This window comes from Amyelois transitella, chromosome 11 (genome assembly GCF_032362555.1).
Source record: "Amyelois transitella isolate CPQ chromosome 11, ilAmyTran1.1, whole genome shotgun sequence".
Lineage (NCBI taxonomy): Eukaryota > Metazoa > Arthropoda > Insecta > Lepidoptera > Pyralidae > Amyelois > Amyelois transitella.
Window position 1 is genome coordinate 9,723,030 of NC_083514.1, and position 20,933 is coordinate 9,743,962.

General features: G+C 36.7%; 2 protein-coding genes across 3 annotated transcripts; one reads left to right on the forward strand and one right to left on the reverse strand.

Annotated features, from left to right (window-relative positions):
• Window positions 1-972: 972 nt before the first annotated feature.
• LOC106139331 (glycine cleavage system H protein, mitochondrial-like) lies at window positions 973-2,459 on the reverse strand. Of its 2 annotated transcripts, none has more exons than XM_013340759.2 (2): window positions 2,227-2,459; window positions 973-1,764 (listed from the first exon to the last, which is right to left on the reverse strand). In XM_013340759.2, exon 2 carries the CDS (start codon window positions 1,756-1,758, stop codon window positions 1,252-1,254), a length of 507 nt encoding a protein of 168 aa, XP_013196213.2. In that variant the 5' UTR covers window positions 1,759-1,764; window positions 2,227-2,459; the 3' UTR covers window positions 973-1,251. The 2 variants fall into 2 exon arrangements, with proteins under 2 accessions (XP_013196213.2, XP_013196212.2); XM_013340758.2 differs by having other exon boundaries at window positions 2,231-2,458.
• A 406-nt stretch (window positions 2,460-2,865) lies between these two features.
• Window positions 2,866-19,919, forward strand: LOC106139333 (sorting nexin-14). Its single transcript, XM_060946654.1, has 17 exons — window positions 2,866-3,062; window positions 3,139-3,295; window positions 3,778-3,888; window positions 6,735-6,866; window positions 7,269-7,471; window positions 8,427-8,580; window positions 8,880-9,054; window positions 9,833-10,010; window positions 10,642-10,735; window positions 11,311-11,378; window positions 12,120-12,372; window positions 14,089-14,273; window positions 15,039-15,323; window positions 15,985-16,196; window positions 18,328-18,492; window positions 19,031-19,200; window positions 19,687-19,919. The coding sequence occupies exons 1-17, from the start codon at window positions 2,956-2,958 to the stop codon at window positions 19,765-19,767; spliced, it is 2,730 nt and encodes a 909-aa protein (XP_060802637.1). The 5' UTR covers window positions 2,866-2,955; the 3' UTR covers window positions 19,768-19,919.
• The last annotated feature ends 1,014 nt before the right edge of the window (window positions 19,920-20,933 follow it).

A 20,933-nucleotide genomic window follows, 5' to 3' on the forward strand; every position in this document is an offset into this window, starting at 1 on the left:
ATTCCAAAGATTAAAATGCAAACATATTTTTTAATATCTTAATACTTTAGGCCAGTTTTAACAAATATCATATTTCATTGTAATTTATGTCTAGTCGTAATGTTAAGACTTTTGAAAATTGATTTTTCTATAGACTAGGCGTTTATCAAATTTACTGTTTTTGTGTATTTGCTAGTAATCAATTGTGAATTTCTATTATTATCAAAATATGTTTTGGACTATTTAAAAATCTTCCGATTTGAAGATCTTCCTATCATGGGTGGTAATATAAAATTGCTTTGTAAATAAATTACTAATTTTATTTCACCCTCACATTCATAAATCAAATGCCGTAGATATGAGGCACTGTAATTACAGGGAGTCTGCTTCTACTTTTTGTATTATAAAAAAGATAAAATATGTTCTGTTATGTCAAAGCACAGTCAGCCGGTGCTATAGTACTCCAAAATGAAATAAAAAATATAACAAGAGTCAAGAAGAGTTTTGTAAATATGTACTTACAAACAGGCAATATAACTTTTTGTCAGTGTACTGTGCCGACTCCACATAAAGAGTGGGAAAAGGTAATGACAAAGAAAAGAAGATTGACATAAGTGTTGATACAATACATTAAACATATCTTTTACTGTTTATTTCTGATTTTTAACTTTGTATACACACGCACATGAAATCCAAAATTGTATTATTGTGATAATATTTTTAGATGTATCTTTTTAACATTTTTTTTTAAGCCAAAGTAGTAGATTGTTTAATTATAATTATATACATATAAGATGCACTTTAATATAAGATAATGCACAAAACTGTTTTTTATTTATCCATACAAAAAGTTTACCAGGTTATGTATTTCCTTTTTAAACAAAAAAATAAATGTGGTTAACAAACATTTTAAGCTGTCACACCCTAATGCATAGTTTAGGAAATTTTCTATAATACTTGCATAAAAAAGTAAAAATGAAATTAAACACTATGTATTTGTCATAAATATTTATATTCACATTTAATAAAACTATTCTTACTCTTCACTTCTTGTCTTCTGCAGAGGCTATGACTTCTTCACTTACAAAGAAACTCAACAAGTTATTCCTCTCTTAAAAATATACTCTCATCTCAAATGACAACATAAACTATTTTGAGTCAAAGAAACTAGTTTCCATTTCCTAATTTGTGGAAAATAATTTTCCATTAGCATTCATTAACAACAAAAACTATTAACAAACATAACAGAAACAAATTAAAAGCAATAAACATTTAAGAATCAGTCTCTTTTTCTACATCCGTCTTCAGATATGTTTCATATTCTTCTTCCGTCATAAGTTTATCAACCTCTTTCATGTCTGATAACCTCAATTTAAATAGCCAGCCGTTTTCATAACATGAAGTATTAATAAGTGCAGGTTTTTTCTCAACCTCCTTATTTCTCTCAGTCACTGTACCTGTGACTGGAGAATATATTTCGCTGGCAGCCTTAACACTTTCTAATGCACCACATTCTTCGTCAGCTATCAATACTGTGCCCGCATCCGGTAATTGGGCGAAGACCACATCACCTAGAGATTCTTGAGCATATTTACTAATGCCAACAGTACCTATATCATTATCTACAGTGACCCATTCATGTCGTTCTGTGTATTTTCTGGCAGAAGTACTGTATTTGTGGTGTAATACAGTGTAGCTTGGTCTAATGTGTGATTGTATCCTTAGACAGTTGGAAATGCCATGTTTTACTGCTCCGTAAAAGAAATGTTGGAGTGTCATATTTGCCTGAAATGAAAATGATAGGAGAATATTAATGATTATTTTGAACCAATCATAACAAATAAACTAACTTCTAAACCAATTACTAAAAAATATACTAGCTTGACCACACTTAGCAATTTATATAATATATTGATATGGAATGCAATATTTTATCTTCACATTCACTCCACATATTTTTAATTCCTTATTATCCATACTAATTAATTTTGTATATAAAAAATTATCAGTGAAGTACGGCGAGGGACAAAGGGTACTTTTTGTGGAGTCGCGGGCAAGAGCTAATTTCATACATATAATCACGTCTTTATGCTTTACAGGGTAGGCAGAGTTACGTCTCAAAGAGATTGAAAGGCATCTTCAGCTATTAAGCCGTACGGCTTAATAGTGGAATTGACAGGTTGATAGCCCATCGCCTAAAAGATGAATCCCGAGTTTATTAGCAAGAGATAAAATAAAATTATATACCTACACACTGTTTCTGTCTGATGTTTCAGTAAAACTGCAATGGTCTCAAATTGAGATATCTACACTAGTACCTATCTAAAAAATGTAATAAACTTGTAAGATTATTTTGGAACTTCTAAAGTAGAACAAAAAACCAATATTTGTTTCTGATCTAAAGAAAATGTAAACAAATTGAATATTGAGGTTAGTTCATTTACGAAATCGAAGACAGTTGATTTTTTGAGGATGACAGTGACTAGTGATAGCAAGGTAATCAGTCAACTTGTTCGTGTCGACTAACTTGCTGATTTGTATCATCAATCTGTAGCCGCGGGATCAAATTGAAAAGTGAGTAGGCAAGTTTCAAATTACTTTGATCAACCCCCATAATCACCATCGTTGACAAGGTATTCTTATTTTTTCACTCGCTTTGTGTCCCTTCGGTTAGCCAAAGTTACAAGAAGAAGGCAAACGAGTGTCGCTGAGAACCATCAATTGGCAACCTAAATTGCATGCGAACTAAACTATAATACCCTTGTTTCAGTGTTATTGGTCCCAGACTCCCAGCGACAGTCGGTCGCTGACCGAAAGGGTATATTCCTGGCGACGAAATTCGTTGACAGCTTGCCTACTCACTTAGCAATTTTGGTCCCGCGGTAACAGGTCGCAGGGATAAATTGTACAGAGAGTTGATACCCTAAAAACAAGATTATACAGTGTAACAGAAAACGTCATTTTGTTTGCCCAACCATGACTGAAAGATGTCAAAGAAAGTTTACAGAGAAATTTGATAATCAAAAATATATAATTTACTTCGGTGTTATAACTGTATCACTTACAGTTTTCTACTTTTACAGGTGTTTAATCAGTATAATTTATTAAACATTAATTTGCCAGCAAGTTCGGCGTGTAACCTAGATTTGTTTCTTTCAGATTTTACTTTGTTACTTTAGCTCTTAGCTATGGGTTGGGATGTGTGGCTTGTTATTACGGCCTAAATTCTAGTTATTTACAAAAATTATTGGACCGTGTTATGTGCCATTTCGATGGAAACCCGCCAGAAGAACAGTTAAAAGAAACGTCTGTCAAAGTGAGTCAAGACTTGTTTTTACCCACAAAATAATACTTTATTCTTTCTTAGGCTTCTAGTATTTTGCATCATTACATTTTTATAATCAGCTTATCGATTTGTGCAACTGCTGCAACCGGAAAATCTATATCTAATCTACTGTGATAGACCTTGAAATTATAAATTCATGAGTCAGGTATTTTCTGTCATTCATCAAAGGTTCTGTTGTGTATGTTAACACAAGAAAAATAATTGTCTCAATCCTTGGACTTAAGAGTCATCATAAAGATCCTGGTGATTTTGTCCCAGTTGCACCTCTAAAGGGTTTGTTTTGTGTATGACCATAAAGGGAATTATTCTGAACTGATAAATAGAGAAACCTGATCTGCTTAGGAAATGGTTATTATTTAATTTTCCTCCAAAAACTCCTGATTTATTTAATTCCATGAAGAATTTTTTCAACATCTTCAAATTGTTTTAAATGCTTTTATTGAACATTTTAGGGATGTAACACATGTGGGTCAAAAGATTGTTCCCGGCATGATGACGGAGGTACAAGTGAGCCCTGGACAGGGCTCCAAATACACAAACAACTTGATCAGGCTATTGAGGATGTGAGTATTGTATGTAAGTTTATCTTTGTTAAGTCCAATGTTCAATATGTGTCATTTCTGTAGAATGAAAGAAATTCTGATTCTCTAATTTCATTTTATGTATATTCTCATGGTATGTTTTAGACCTTATTACTGTTTTGTAATTTTTTTTAGTACTAATTGCTATCTAGTTTATAGGTAATCTTTAATATCACCGTCATCAGTCTCTGGTCTCTTTCAATTGGTGTTGTTAACAACAATTTATTACGTTTTTTTTTTGTTTTTTCATGTAAACTTTTTTACTTAACATCAAAATGGCTGTCTATCAGAATAGGCTATTGGACTGTATTAAAAATATACATTTCTTTTATGTAATCAGTCTGAATATAATTTTTTTGGAGCGATTTGTAATAACGCGAGATAAAAATATTGCATTATTTAAACAAAATCCGTCTCAGAAAATTAGGTTTTTATATGCAGCTGTCACGTGACTAAAAACGAACGTGATTGGCTATTTCTATTATGACGTCAATTATCCATAAACAGACTGTGGATCGTACCATTCCTTAGTGTTCGCTATTATTTTTCAAGATTTTATAAGTGTTTGATCGCTCAGGATAAGTCAGATAACATAGGTATTTAATAATGGAAACCAATTCCGCGAAAGCTGACAGTCGAAACCTACCAAAAGTGGACGCAATAATGGTTGGAAGAAGAAATCTGGATTGTCTTCTTCAAAGACAATCCAGATTTCTATGCTGCCGAACTGAGGAATGTGAAAACATCAATGTAAGTATATCTTGGTAACCACTGATCTTAGATCATGATCTGAAACCACTTCTTGCGAATATTCAAATCCATCGGCATAGAAAAAAACAGTTTCGTAGGAGATTTTATTGTTGTATTAGTGCATTGGCACTGCACAACATTTATAGGAACTCATTTTAATAATTTTCACACATATGACGTGGCACAAGTTAAATAAAACAAGAGAAAATCAAAACTTTTCGAAACACCAACAAGCTTTGTATGATATTTACACGAAATTTACGTCACTGCATGCCATGGCCGCCATATTGCTAAAAGTCGCGTTTTGGCGGCATATTTGAATATTTCATTTTCTTTTCGATTTTTTAATAAAATAACTGTAATAAAGGCAGAAAAGTATTTTTGTAGGGCTCCTTATAAACAAATAAATACCCTTAGATAGTTTTTAAAACTTTGTCAAATAGCCTATTGAAGTGTAAGATGAGAGAAAGAGACAATAGGATATATGTTTTACTAACTTTTTCTTGCGGCTTTCTTTGGGCGAATGAAAATTACCATCTGTCCATATCCATAGTCCACACTATTTATCCGAAAATTTCATGGAGATTAGTTCAGTGCTGTGTGGTTCCCGGCACCAGTGAAAAAAAGAATAGGACCATTCCATCTCTTTCACATGGATGTCGTAAAAGGCAACTAAGGGATAGGTTTACAAATTTGGGATTCTTCTTTAGGCGATGGGCTAGCAACCTGTCACTATTTGAAACTCAATACTATCATTAAGCCAAATAGCTGAATGTGGCCATTCAGTCTTTTCAAGACTGTTGGCTCTGTCTACCCCTCAAGGGATATAGGCGTGACCATATGTATGTATGTAGATTAGTTTAGAGGTTTCGACATGAAAGAGGGACAAACAAACAAACATTCACATTTATAATATTAGTATGGATAACAGTTCTTGAATAGCACCATAGGTTGACAGGTAAAAGATTTTGTAAAACAAAAGGTTATTCTCAATTTTTTTTTCCTTATTATTTTGTTATTAATTACCTACAAAGTTTGATAGATGTTGTAATAATTAACAATTTTAGCATTGTAGTGTCGAAATTTAATTACCAAACCAAAGCCTGGTAACATTTCCTGATAGGCGTTCTGATCTGAATCTGATGAATTAGCATTCCGTTAATAAAGGAAGGTATGCTGCATAAATGGCCTAATGAAATAAATAAAAGTTTGTTAATTTTTTTTCCAAATTATGATATTTGCATGCAATAGAAATATCCTCTTATTCATTACTAGCAACTCGACTCGCCTTTACACAGGTAGCATACATATATAAACCATCCTGTATTATCACTTTATTAAAGCTCCATTAAAATTCCTTCTGTAGTTTCAAAGATCTAACAATACATACATACAGACTTCAAACATACAGAAATAGAGACAGACGGGAAGAGACTTAGCATTACACTAAGCATAGCATAGCACTACCAGTGATTCTGATGTGTGCCATAGTGCCGTGTGGTTCCCGGCACCAATACAAAAAAGAATAGGATCACTCCATCACTTTCCCATGTATGTCGTAAAAGGCGACCAAGGCTTATAAACTTGCTAAACATTTTTTTAGGCAATGAGTTGACAACCTGTCACTATTTGAATCTCAATTCAGTTATTAAGCCAAACAGCTGAACATGACCAATCAGTCTTGCTCTGTCTACACTGCAAGGGATATAGACGTGACTATATGTATGTATGATTCCGATGCTTCAGCAATAAGCGAAGCACACAAGATTATTGTGTTGCAAACAATTTGATTTAATGGTCTGAGTCATTTAACTGAGGCCATTGGTAGTATCAATGAACTTTTGTTTGAACTACAAGCTTTGTTATTATTTTTTATCTGACTCATGTGCCCAAGTTAATCACTTTGGTTTGACATTAAATATACAAGCACTAATTTGTGAACCTGATATGCGCTAAGTATTTCGGAGGGAAGGGTCCCGAAGGTATCCGCAAAAGATGTAGACCTGATTATATGAATATTATTTAAATAAATAAAAAAATTAATAAAATATTTGATATATTTTATTAAATTTTTTCAGTTCTACAATGCAATATTGGAGCAGTTCATCAGTTCGTGGTTCAGCAAGATCACGCTGCAGCCGTTCTTCGTGGACGAGTTGAGGTATCAGCTGAGATACGCGTCCGCCTGCCTACTGCAACGGGCGATGAAAGTAAGTTTCTATATTTTTTTTTTTATTCGTTGTTGAGCAAAGTGAGTGAGGCCTACCAATCAACTTAGGGCGAAAAAAATTTTTTTATTTTTATGAACGCATGTATTTTTGTAAAGCGATAACTTTATTATTCAATCAATTTTAAGGGAAACAATCATATTTTTTGTATAATAGAGGAAATTTTATTTTCCTACTGCAGGTGCTGGGTTGCTAATAATGTAATTAAACATTTTATATCCTTAGAGAAAACATCCCTATTTTGTTTTTTTTTTTCTCTAAGGAATGTTAGCAACTTTTTTTAAAAGGCTAACAAATGTTTACGATACGCATATTAGTTCTTAGCGAAATAATTAAGAACATCCTTTTAAAAATGTATTGAAAAAAAACATAAAATTTTTACAGATCGACTACGCTCGCCTTATAACAGATCGCCTCTTACCTTGTGCACTACGTCACTTCACATCATGCACGCAGTCTATAGAGTTGGGTCGATCATTGCCGCTCCACCCTGCGGTCGCTAACAGAGACGCGGAGATGAAATACCTGCGCTGTGTCACGGAGGCAGTCATGCCGCATTTGTTGCGAGAAGATGATGTGCAAAACTCGTGAGTAATCTGTCCATTCTCATCTAGGCATGTTGCTAGTGCTACATACATACGTATATACCATCACGCCTGTTTCCCGTTGAGGTAGGCAGAGGCTATGGAATTCCACTTGCTACGATCCTTACAGACCTCTCCCGCTTCCTCTACACTCATTACTCTTTTCATGCATATTCGACAATTAAGGGTACTCCTAAGATCTCCCTTTTTCAAGACATTCGAAATTTGGTCCTTGAAAGAAAATCCTACAATTAGCATTGGTGTATAATTCGCAAGTTCTGCACCAATACTAATGCCGGAACAACGATATAAAATGCACTGTGTCGCGGAGGCAGTCATGCGGCATTTGTTGCGAGAAGATGATCTGCAAAACTCGTGAGTAATCTGTCCATTCTCATTTAGGCATGTTGCTATTGCTATCCTCCGCAAATACGCTTCCACCTTGTCTAGCTTAAAGTGTCATCCAAGACTATTGCCACAATTGGCATTGGTGTAAAATTCGTAAGTTCTGCACCGATACCAATGCCGGAACAACGATATTATATAATGCGCTGTGTCGCGGAGGCAGTCATGCCGCATTTGTTGCGAGACATTGATTTTTACTCAGATTAATGTAAAATATAAAAAATAACCAACGACCCTCTTTTATTTAATTAAAACACGCCAATTGTTTTTTTTTTTTTATTATTATTTTGAGGGATTACACAGATTGAGTTAGCCTCGAAATAAGTTCGAGACTTGTGTTACGACATACTAACTCAACGATACTATATTTTATAAGAAATACTTATATAGATAAACATCCAAGACCCGGGCCAATCAGAAAAAGTTCTTTTCTCATCATGCCCTGGCCGGGATTCGAACCCGGGACCTTCGGTGTCGCAAACAAGCGTACTACCGCAGCGCCACAGAGGCCGTCAAATTGTTTTAAGCGATAATGAAAATAACCTTGTTTCAGTGTGTTCCGTGTACTTATTAGAGAAATATTTGCGGGATGGGTGCTTCTGTCTATTACGGACGTGTTAGCCGACCCCTATATAATAAACACTATTATTATATTGGCCACTGGAGACGAAACTATGGCTCAATTACCCACCACGCCTAATTATGAGGTGAGTGAATATATACTTTACAAATTTATGCCTATGCCGTGTGGTTCCCGGCACCAATATAAAAAAGAATAGGACCACTCCATCTCTCTCACTTGGGATCTTCAATCATTCAACATCTCTTACAAACTTGGGTTTCTTTTTAGGCGATGGGTTAGCAACCTGTCACTATTTGAATCTCAATTCTATCATCAAGCCAAATAGCTGAACGTGACCATTCAGTCTTTTCAAGTCTGTTGGCTCTGTCTACCCCGCAAAGGATATAGACGTGACTGTATGTATGTTTTCTATTATATTTCCAGGTAGAATTTCTAGAAACATTCGTCCGCCATACTGAATCCGTGTACGCGGCGCGTCCCAAACTCCTGCGCATGGATCTAGACGGGATCATCTCCGAACAGAGCACTTTCTACGCGTTCGTTCAGTACATGAAGACCACCAGCTGGCTTCAATTGTTACAGTTCTATAGAGATATAAGTAAGTAATATTTCTCCTCATATTCATACTATTTCTTAAAATTTTCTATAACTGAGATTGCTTCCCTTTTTTACGGTACTAGTAAGGAATGATATGCGATTTCTTGGGGTTTGTAGGTTCATAAAATGGTTTATAATGTGAGACCCACGCTCCTTTAATTTTTTTATTCTCTACATGTTTATAACAGAATCTTTTTACATCGGATCGGAATCGGTAGTGCGTTGTAAAAACAGTAAATATCGGTAATATAACAAAACAACGCCATCTAGCGCAAATCGGTGGAACTACAACGAGGTCAATACATACCGCGTTGCGTGTCCACTCCTAATAAGTTCAGAGAAATTACTTAGATGGCGCTGTCGATAGACAACTAGTTTACGCTCGTGGCTTCGTAGTTATTCATATAATCAACTAGCTGTGCCCGCGACTTCGTCCGCGTGGAATAGTTATTTTGGGCATCATTGAAGCCCTTAAGAATGAATAAATTTCCCCGTTTTTTTTCACATATGCCATTTTTTTGTTTGCTCCTTATAGTTGCAGCGTGATGTTATATAGCCTTAAGCCTTCCTCGACAAATGGTATAATCGACGCAAAAAGAATTTTCCAATTCGAACCAGCAGTTCCTGAGATTAGCGAAAATACGATACGCGATAAACAAACAATAAAGCAAACAAACTCTTCATCTTTATAATATTAGTATAAATGTGCCGGGAATCACACGGCACCAATATAAAAAATTCGTTTGTCCAAGTCATTAATTTAAACCAACCATTTTCAGAGTCATTCCAATCCCGCTTATTAAACCCCGAGCCGTGTCAATCGGAGTTGGAAGCGTTGAGGAGGGAAGCGTTGTTGTTGGCCGAGTACACTGAAACTGGATTACCTCTGCGGCCCGCCGTTCTAGAAGAATTGAGGTTGTTGTTACGGGAGGCCGAGAACGAGGATGGTATTAAAAAGTGAGTGTATTTAAATACTAGACTAGTATCTAGTAACAATATTTTACTATTTACGCTAATTAGAAAGATGTACCGTTCCGTGTAGTTCTTGGCATCAATACAAAAAAAAAAGAATTGGACCGCTCCATCTTTTCCCCATGATTGTTGTAAAACGCGACTAAGGAATAGGCTCACAAATTTGGGATTCCTTTTTTGGGGGATGGGCTAGCATCGTGTCACTATTTGAATCTCAATTCTATCATTAAGCCAAATAGCTGAATGTGGCCTATGAGTCTTTTTAAGACTGTCGGCTCTGTCTACCCCGCAAAGGATATAGACGTGATTATATCCCTTATATGTGTGATATATGTATCATAATCAATATCTCATATACCCCTCCGGGAAAGAGGCGTGATTTTATGTATGTATGTATGTATATAGTCACGACTGTTGACAACGACGACGTACTGACGATATGTATATATGTAGAAAGATATATTTTATTTTTTTGATTTATATACATATTTGAAAGTTCTCTGTCAGAGCCAATGGTTGACTGGTAGATAATGCTTCTAGCATTAAGGCCGCCAATTGTGCTATATACATTTGTATTTTGTGCAATGAAGTTTAAATAAATAATTTTTTTTTACAGATTACAAACTAGTCGAGCCTTGTACGAAGCAGCGAGACAGTCGCATTCCATATTAGAAAAAATTATGCTACCCAGATTTTTACATAGCGATGAGGTGATTATTTAAAATTAAATTTTATAATAATACCTGTACATTGTACATACATATCAAAATCACGCCTCATTCCCGGAGTGGTAGGCAGAGACTATATCCATCACATTGCCGTGTGGTTCCCGGCACCAATACAAAAAAGAATAGGACCACTCCCATCTCTTTTCCATGGATGTCGTAAAAGGCGACTAAGGGATAGGCTTACAAACTTGGGATTATTTTTTAGGCGATGGGCTAGCAACCTGTCACTATTTGAATCTCAATTCTATCATTGAGCCAAATAGCTGAACGTGGCCATTCAGGCCTTTCAAGACTGTTGGCTCTGTCTACCCCGCAAGGGATATAGACATGACTATATGTATGTACATCCATCTACTTGCCACAATCTCTGCATACTACCTTCGCTTCATCCACAATAACTCTCTTCATGCAAGCTCGGCGGTTTCAGGTACTCTTGACCTGACCTTTTGCTAGAACGTCTCCGATTTGATCACATAGGTGCTTCATAAAATATAACTTTTTACATTTGTAAAATGTTATTAATGTTTTCTGTTCTGAGTTTCTGTTTTGTTTTTCAGTTCTACAAAATGATTTTGGGTCCCAGGTTGCCCACGGGATACCAGAAGCAAGTTAAAATGGTGAAAAGGTAAGAGCAGGAGTAGTTTGTTTGTTTGTAATATCTTTATTGTACATAGAAAAGAACACAAATATACAGTAAATAGGTATGTGGACCATTTTTGGGAAAGTGTTTAACACTATGCATAAGTACCAAATATAACCCAAACTATTTATTATTATTTTTTTATTACAAGTAATATCTATATATGTATGTATATATGTGCCGTGTGGTTTCCGGCACCGATACAAAAAGTGTCCACTCCATCTCGTTCCCATGGATGTCGTAAAAGGCGACTAAGGGATAGGCTTATAAACTTGAGATTCTTATAGGCGATGGACTAGCAATACGTCACTATTTGAATCTCAATTCTATCATTAAGCCAAACAGTTGAACGTGGCCTATCAGACTTTTCAAGACTGTTGGTTCTGTCTACCCGGGAAAGGAATAAAAACGTGATCATATGTATGTATGTATGTTTTAAAATAATTAATATAAGTTTACATACCTACCTACATATATTTATTAATTTATTATATACTAGCGGCCCGCCCCGGCTTCACACGGGTGGACATATTTTTGTGTTTTGTATTTTGAAATAAACAAAGAGTAAAAACAAATTTATGCCTATGTCACTTTTGAAGGTCTATTCTATATTTGTGCCAAATTTTATTAAAATCGGACTAGTAGTTTTTGAGTTTATTCCACACAAACATACAAAAATACAAATCTTTCCTCTTTATTATTATTATTTATTATATATGTTCCCAGGCCCCAAGGCCAATCGCGATCGGAAACAGCGGACGGCCATACGCTGGACAGCATGGTGAACGATCTGGAATGTTGCGGCAGCGAGAAGATGGACATCGTCAACTACCTGGACGCTCTCGCCGCGGACGAGTTCAACACGAGGCAGCACGACCTGAGGAACTACAAGGTGGTGCTCACCAACGTGGAGACCAGGCTGGTCAGTCGGTTAATGCATACGTACATACATATGGTCACGTCCATGTCCCGTGCGGGGTAGACAGACAATTACCTGGACGCTCTCGCCGCGGACGAGTTCAACACGAGGCAGCACGACCTGAGGAACTACAAGGTGGTGCTCACCAACGTGGAGACCAGGCTGGTCAGTCGGTTAATGCATACATACATACATATGGTCACGTCCATGTCCCATGTGGGGTAGACTGAGACAAAAGTTTTGGAAAGACTAGATAGGCCACGTTCGGCTGTTTGGTTTAATGATAGAATTGAGATTCAAATAGTGACAGGTTGCTAGCCCATCGCCTAAAAGAGGAATCCCAAGTTTATAAGACTATCCCTTAGTCGCCCTTTACGACATTCATGGGAAAGAAATGGAGTGGTCCTATTCTTTTTTGTATTGGTGCCGGGAACCACACGGCACCAGTAGTCAGTTAATTTTATACTTATATATTTAAACGAGCAATTCTTGTATATATATAATCAGGATCTCGGAAACGGCTCCAACGATTTTCATGAAAGTTACAGATTAGGGGCTTTTCGGCTCAAGGAATCGATTTATCAAGGTTTTATCCTAGGTTCGAGAAAAGCTCGGTTCCCAAGATATATAAACATTTTAAAAACCGCGTTTTAAGAAACTATATCAGCGCCATCTCTGGTAGACCGAGCAAAGCTCGGTCAACCGGGTACTTCAAATAATCACGTATATATACCTAGGGGGGTAGACTGAGACAAAAGTCTTGAAAAGACTGGATAGGCCACGTTCGGCTGTTTGGCTTAATGATAGAATTGAGATTCATATATGATATATATGACAGGTTGCTAGACTTTCGCCTAAAAGAAGAATTCTAAGTTTATGAGCTCATCCCTTAGTCACCTTTAACGATGTAGAGGGTTTAACGATGGCATCACAACTCACAAACGGATGAAGTGATTTGAGTTTAGTTTTTTTTTAAACTTATTACATATTAGAATAGAATAGATTTTCATTTTTATTTTCAAAATTATCACTTATTGACGTCACATCAACTTAAATCTAATTCTATATACTACCGGTTCCATTTGTTTATTAATATTGAAGGAAATGCTGCAGTGCAGTTTGTTACCGCTTATCTGCACTGACGCTTTGAAAGCGGCAGTGAACTTAGTTGTAAGTAATTTATTTGACATCAACCATTATTGTGAAACCAAAAGATATGACAATTATTAAGTGATATTGAAATGTCCCATAATCCTACTAATATAAATGCGAAAGTTTGTGAGTATGTCAGGATGTCAGTATGGATGTTTGTTACTCTTTCACGCAAAAACTACTGAACCGATTACGGTGAAATTTGGTATGTAGGTAGCCGAAGACCCAGAATAACATATAGGCTACTTTTTATCCCGGAGTTCCCGCGGGATTGATTCCACGCGGACGATGACCCGGGCGACCTCTAGTAAAGAATACTAAGTATTGAATTAGATTTTTATTTAATGTTTTTTTTTGATAAAATACACATATTGAGTTAGCCTTGAAGTAAGTTCGAAACATGTGTTACGAGATACTAACTCAACCATGCTATATTTTATAATAAATACTTTTATATAGATAAACATCCAACACCCAGGCCAATCAGAGAAAAGTTCGTTTCTCATCATGCCCTGGCCGGAAATTGAACCCGGGACCTCCGGTGACAAAGACAAGCGCACTACCGCTACGCCACAGAGGCCGTATTTGAATTGATTGATCATATCCATTGATTAATTATTCCAGCAATACCCACCCCGCCGCGGCACCGTCCGAGTGTTCACTCTAGCAGTTCACAGGATAGCGGAGAACATGGACGCCAATTTCTGGACTGTTGAGAGGAACGAACATGACTTCCATTTGCTGAGGAGTAAGCTGCATGAGTTCCACGGGGACAAGATGCTGTTGGACCTGCCTCTGCCTTCCAGGAGGTGGGTATGATGCATACATGTTACATACATATTACATTATATTGGTAAAGGGTCAGGTCAAAAGTACCCGAAACCGCCGAGGTTGTATGAAGAGAGTTATGAATGTGGATGAAGCGAAGGAAGTATGCAGAGATCGTGGCAAGTGGAAAGAGGTAGTCTCTGCCTACCCCTTCGGGAAAGAGGCGTGATTTTATGTATGTATGTAACATACATATTACATACATATAATCACGTTCATATCCCTTGCGGTGTAAACGGAGCCAAGCGGTCTTGAAAATACTGAAATACCACGTTCAGCTGTATGGCTTGATGATAGAATTGAGATTCAAATAGTGACAGGTTGAAGCCTACCAATCTATTCATACATTAATTCATATAATCACGTCTATTTACCTTGTGGTGTAGACGGAGCCAAACATTCTTGAAAACACTGAAATGCCACGTTCATTTGTATGGCTTAATAATAGCATTAAGAAGAAGAAGAAAACCAACATTATAAGCCTGTGTCTTAGTCGCCTTTTACGACATCCATTGTAAATATATGGAGAGGTCTTATGATTGATTGAATTTCCAAAAGGTATGTCGCTCTTGCTCGCAGCCTCATCTACACTCAGGGCAAGGTAGTAGAAACATAATTGTTAATTGAAAAAATTACTAAAATTACAACCATTCCAATCAAGATAATAAAACCATCACCCTTAAACTAATATTTTTTTCAATAAAATTTTCAACGACAAACGTCAATTAATTTTTTTTTAATTCCAGAGACAACAGCCCCCTAGAGACATTACGGTACAAATACGAGGACTTCCTCCAGCGGCTTCTGCAGAAAAGCCTGCTTCAGACCAGCGAGCTACTCCACTTGTTCCTCACAGTTGACGGCGACTTCTCAACCGTGGTGCAAGCGTCCACTCTGAACGCGAACAGCACGGATCTGGCGAATCTGTATCAGTCCGTCACGTATAAGCTGAAGAAGGAGAAGGGACAGCATTTGGAGAGTTTCCTGATGAATCTTCTCTTCTCTACGGATTTGGAGTGGTTTCAGGCGCTGTGAGTTGAAACTTTCTATTTTATTTTGATGTGACAACGTCTTATAATTCGATTGAGCCGGCTGCACGCACGAAAAAACATGACGTCATGCGGCGTTACCTCGCTGTGAGGCGTTCCATGTAAGGCTTGCAGTGCAAGCGAGAGCGCGGAACGAGCGACAAAGAGGCACAATCGGCCTTCGCGTTTGGCAGCGTTCGACATCCGTCTCTCTCCTACTTGAGTGAGCGATGCGTCTGCGATGTTTTGGTCTAGTATCAAGTGCAGTGAAAAGTGAATGTGGTGTATCAGTATTTTCTTAAGACGTTGTCACGTTCAACTATCGTCAGTAGACCGACTTTACACACAACCGATTTTTTTTTCTTATCAGAGGTAGTTCGTTTGGCTTAGTTGTAACTGATCTGTTTGTTTGTAATATATTTATTGCACAGAAATTAACACAGTTATAAGTAATAGTACATAGTTGTGAAAGAAATAAATCACTTGCAATGGCGGATTTTTGTTTTAAAGCGTTGGGCTGGCAACCTGTCACTATTTGAATCTCAATTCTATCATTAGGTATGCCAAACAGCTGAACGTGGCCATCAGTACTTTCAAGACTTGCCTCTTTCAACCCCGCAAGGGATATAGACGTGATTATACAATGTATGTACGTTCATTTCAGCAAACAAGGAACCGGCCGAGAAGTAGAAGAGGGCGTGGAAGTCAGCGAGGACGCGGATTTTGACCCCCCCACGCAAAGGCTGCGTAATGTTAGAGACATACACAACAGTGTATTTGGAAATAATTGGGACTGCCACCCGGAGGGTTACGAGACCAGGGATTTGACGCATCAGAACGTGTTGAAGGGGTTCTCGCAGTGTCTCATGTATATATGTGAGTATTTCATCACTTTTTACGACGACCGCTGTGGCGCAGCGGTAGTGCGCTTGTCTGTTGTCGCACCGGAGGTCTCGGGTTCGAATCCCGGTCATGGCATGATGAGAAAATAATTTATTGTTTATTATTAATTATTATTTTTAGTATAATTGTATCGCTCGTTTGTGTAACTTATTGTTTATTATTAATTATTATTTTTAGTATAATTGTATCGCTCGTTTGTGTAAACGGCTATGTAATTTTTTTGACGTGACAACGTTTTATAATTCGATTGAGCCGGCTGCACGCACGAAAAAACGTCACTCATGCGGCGTTACCTCGCTCTGAGGCGTTCCATGTGACGCTTGAAGAGCAAACGAGAGCGCGGAACGAGCGACAAAGAGGCACAATCGGCCTTCGCATTCGGTAGCGTTTACCTCCTTCTCTATCTATTAAACAAATGAAAATAAAATTTTCTTTTGAAAAATGCTACCATTCCATCAGTATTTTCTTAAGACGTTACGTTCAACTATCGTCAGTAAAGCGACTTTACAGACAATCGATTTTTTTTTACTATAATTACGTACTTTAACCCTTTCCATGCGGCTGGCGTAATATCACGTATAACTAAAAACCGTTGGCCACACGGTGGGCGTATTATTGCGTCCAAAACAATTCCTTGTGTTAAACGATTAGACCAATATGAAAGTTGGTTCCCCTGTACTGTAGTTCTAAACTCAACAACCTTACGTGAAACGGTGGAAAAATACTTACTTATTATTATGTAGATACGAGTGCATGGTTTACGCCGATAGTGTTGTAAGCTTTTTATATAAAAAGTCCAATAAAAGGAGAATAATATAAATGGTAAGTTTATTACTTATAATTCTTAATAATGTGTTTTACCTCGACGATAATATTTTTAAAGATAAATCTTCAGATGAGACTCAAATTGACGAGCATGAACCATATTCGCAACCAAATTTTATCGACGATGATGAGATGTCGCAAAGTATTTTATCTAAAAAACGAGGAAGAAACAATGAAATTTCTCCCGAAACTTTTGACGAGGTCAAAGAATCTCAAGTATTTAAGATACCGCAACGAATTTTACAAAATAAAGTGAAATGTTATGATGACTCTCCAAATCCGATAACACCATGTCCAATAAAAACACGATACAATGTACAAGATATGTCAACTAGCCAGTTACTTATTGTACCCTCATAAATTAAATTTTAAGCTACCCTCGTTACATTTTATTATAACCATAGATTTTTTTTAAAAGCATGATAAAATAATATAAAAAAATGTAAAACGAGTATGTAAAAAACTGAGTGTTTATTTGCTTATATGCTTGCTCATACCCAGTTGCCCAAAAAATTATTATGATTAATAAAAATTTGATTTCAATTTACTACATATTTCAGTTTTTTATAAAAAAATATATATGCAAGTAATTTTATATAAATATTTGATATTCTTTTTGTATTTTTGCAGCAAATGTTCATTATTCTTAATCATAATTCAATTTTGCTCATTTCTGCTTATAAAGACGTTATTGTTTCAAGGTATGGCAACACCAAAATTGTCTATATAATTTTGAAAACGAAATAATACGCCATCCGCGTCTAGCGAAAGAAATTACAGAACGCAATAATACGCCTTCCGTACAGTAGAACCAGTTTTGTTAGGACGTAATATCTCGCCCATCGTTTTATAGAAGGGCCTTAATACAAAACCGCCCGTACAGAGACGGCGAAATTGAAATAATGCTTCCGCATGGAAAGGGTTAAGGCTTGCAATCTGTTACTATTTGAATCTCAATTTTATTATTGAGTGTAACATTTGAATGTGGTCTGTTAGTTTTTCAAGACTGCTAGTTCTGGTAACCCGCAAGGGATATAGATGTGATTATATACTTAAATGAAAAAAAAAAATACAATGGTGACCAATATGAGATGATTTGACACACCTATATAATAACAAAATAGACTATGTTGTCCATACTGTCATACTATAATATAATTTAGAAAAAAAGTTTTTTTTTTAGTACAGAAGAAAAACCAAATATTGAACAGCTACTTTACTTGTCAAGCAGATGAAGAGTTCTGGACGTTAATGTGAACAGTATAGAGTATAATTCTAGTGACACGCGTGCTGCGCTGCGGCGGCTGGGTGCGGCGCTGCGCGGGCGCCGCGCTGGCCCGCGGCGGCGCGCGCGCAGACGGCGCGGCGCGGGCGTGGCTGCGCGCGGCGCTGGCGCGCGGCTGCCGGCCCGAGCGGCTGGCGCGCGCCGTCCGGCTGGGGCACAGTGGGTTTTGTTCATCTCTTTATTCTAATTATCACATTATCCTCTATACATATATTCTCGTTATTTTTAAGATTAGGATTATAATGCCGTGTGGTTCCCGGGCACTAATAAAAAAGAATGGGACCACTCCATAAGATTCCCATGGATGTCGTAAAAGACGACTAAAGCATAGGCTTATAATTCTTCTTTTAGGCGATGAACTAGCAACTTGTCACTATTTGAATCTCAATTCGATCCTTTTCAAGACTATTGACTCTGTTTACCCCGCAAAGGATATAGACGTGATAATATTTATGTTTTTTTTTTAAAAACAAGTCAAATTCGGCGGTCTTTAGCTTAACAGATCAAAAACTAATAAAAATAGTACTGTTGTATTACACTAGACATGTATCGTCGGTTCTAGACTTTCCAATTAGCTACCAATTTACAATCCGCTCTTATATAATTAATTTCTTGCTGATTTATATCTCGTTGTATCTTAAAACTAATTTCCTAATAATATTATAATGAAAGCAAACACACATTCCCTCACTTCCAGATCTACTGTTCAACAAGAAAGTGACCATGACCCGAATACCGCCCGAACAACAATGGTCGCGAGCCCACAATCAGTTGCAGCAAGCGCTCCCCACACTGGCCACTCTGATGATTGGAGGCACTGTCACCGCCGCCTTGTCACTGTTACAGAACACGCGTTATAATAAGCAGGTTTGTGAAAAATACATAGGTACATACATATGGTCACGTCTGTATTCCTTGCGGGGTAGACAGAGCCAACAGTCTAGAAAAGACTGAATGGCCACGCTCAGCCATTTGGCTCAATGATAGAATTGAGATTCAAATAGTGACAGGTTGCCAGCCCATCGCCTAAAAAAGAATCCCAAGTTTGCAAGCCTATCCCTTAGTCGCCTTTTACGACATACATGGGAAAGAGATGGAGTGGTCCTATTCTTTTTTGTATTGGTGCCGGGAACCACACGGCTAAAATCAATAAGAAATCTTTAGAGTTGAGAGGAATGAATTGTGGTCTATGCATGGGGTGAGCAGTCTCTTAATACGAGCACTGAAATCCTTATATGAGGATTCGAGTGCTTGTGTCAGGATAAACGGAGCGCACACTGAGTGGTTGAAGATTGAGAAAGGCGTTAGGCAAGTGTTGCGTCACCTTGTATTATAAAAATGTTTTTCTTTCAGTTGGTGTACAATCTATTGGATCTATGCCTAATGGAACTGTTTCCGGAACTGAGTGCCACAGACAACAAGCCAAAGAGTTGAGACTGCGACTTCGAACAAAAGGAATTATTTATTTGCCTTTGTACACGCATCGACTATATTCCGACCACAGAAGTAGTTTATTGATTCAAAACAAAGAAACTTATTTAAGATTTTTAAAACAGAACTGATTTGTAACTGTGTTATTTTAGTTTTTTAAAGAAAGAAAGACGTTTTCTTTAATAATGTCAATAGATGGCAGCACTGACCAGTGACACGCATTCCATGGACTACAAAAAACATTGCCCTACTTAAAATTTCCCTAATTTAATGCAAAGTTCATGAATTTGCCTTAGGAGTTTATCTAATGTATCGTTTTAATTTCACAACGAAATATCAATCTGAATAGTCAATTTGACAAATTTTCTACCGTTGTATATGTCAGTTTTACAGATAAACTTTGTTATTTTCATGTAAGTTTTATGTCATCTCTTTGACAGTTTACTGTAATATTACATATGTCGGTTGTAAGTTATAAGAATTTTCCCTTCAGACCGAAGACCGAACTGAAAGCAATTTTCGACTAAACCAGAAACAACCCCATAGACAAAATCAAAAGTGTTGCCGCCCCCTACTTGATTGTCGCAGCACAGAACTAAAATAGAAAAATAAAAGTTCGCACAATTCACTAAAAAATATAGGTTTTTTTCATTGAGCAGTCAGTTGTACTTTATAAAATATGAAGGTTTATTGTCCGGCATTTAAGATCAATGCCCGTTTACAGACGAAAATCGAGTTTGAAGTATGTCACTATAGCCGACTGTTACATAACATACTGGTAGCATTCATCTTACATTTTGTTTTTTAAGCAATTTCACCCCTTTTGTTTTAACGTGCTTATCATAATAACTGTGCACAGTTTCCGTATAGGCAATAAGAATGTGGACTAAAATATCATCTTACGTTAATTCAGAAAATGACTTTGACTTAATTTCTACTTAAGATAATGAATGTTGAAGTATTTCGTCAGTGTATCGTGACTTATTCTTAAAATGCGAGTTATGTTAAAAAATTTTATGTACACGTCAAATACACGGTCATTTAAGCATTTTATAAATTGTATGTGATCATATAGCTTTTTGTATTTAAATGTAAATAATCTATTGTACTATATTTATTATATTTTTATAGTGTAACAAACAAACCCGCAAGTGTGGTTGTTTGAAACG

What these genes read in the sequence shown, in the direction of transcription:
- LOC106139333 (XM_060946654.1), top strand. Translation starts at nt 2,956, where the DNA reads ATGACTGAAAGATGTCAAAGAAAGTTTACAGAGAAATTTGATAATCAA. An exon ending in GAAGATGATGTGCAAAACTC is followed by an intron (nt 7,472 to 8,426) that starts GTGAGTAATCTG and finishes ACCTTGTTTCAG; the next exon opens with TGTGTTCCGTGTACTTATTA. An exon ending in CAAGTTAAAATGGTGAAAAG is followed by an intron (nt 11,379 to 12,119) that starts GTAAGAGCAGGA and finishes ATATGTTCCCAG; the next exon opens with GCCCCAAGGCCAATCGCGAT.
- LOC106139331 (XM_013340759.2), bottom strand. Translation starts at nt 1,758, where the DNA reads ATGACACTCCAACATTTCTTTTACGGAGCAGTAAAACATGGCATTTCC.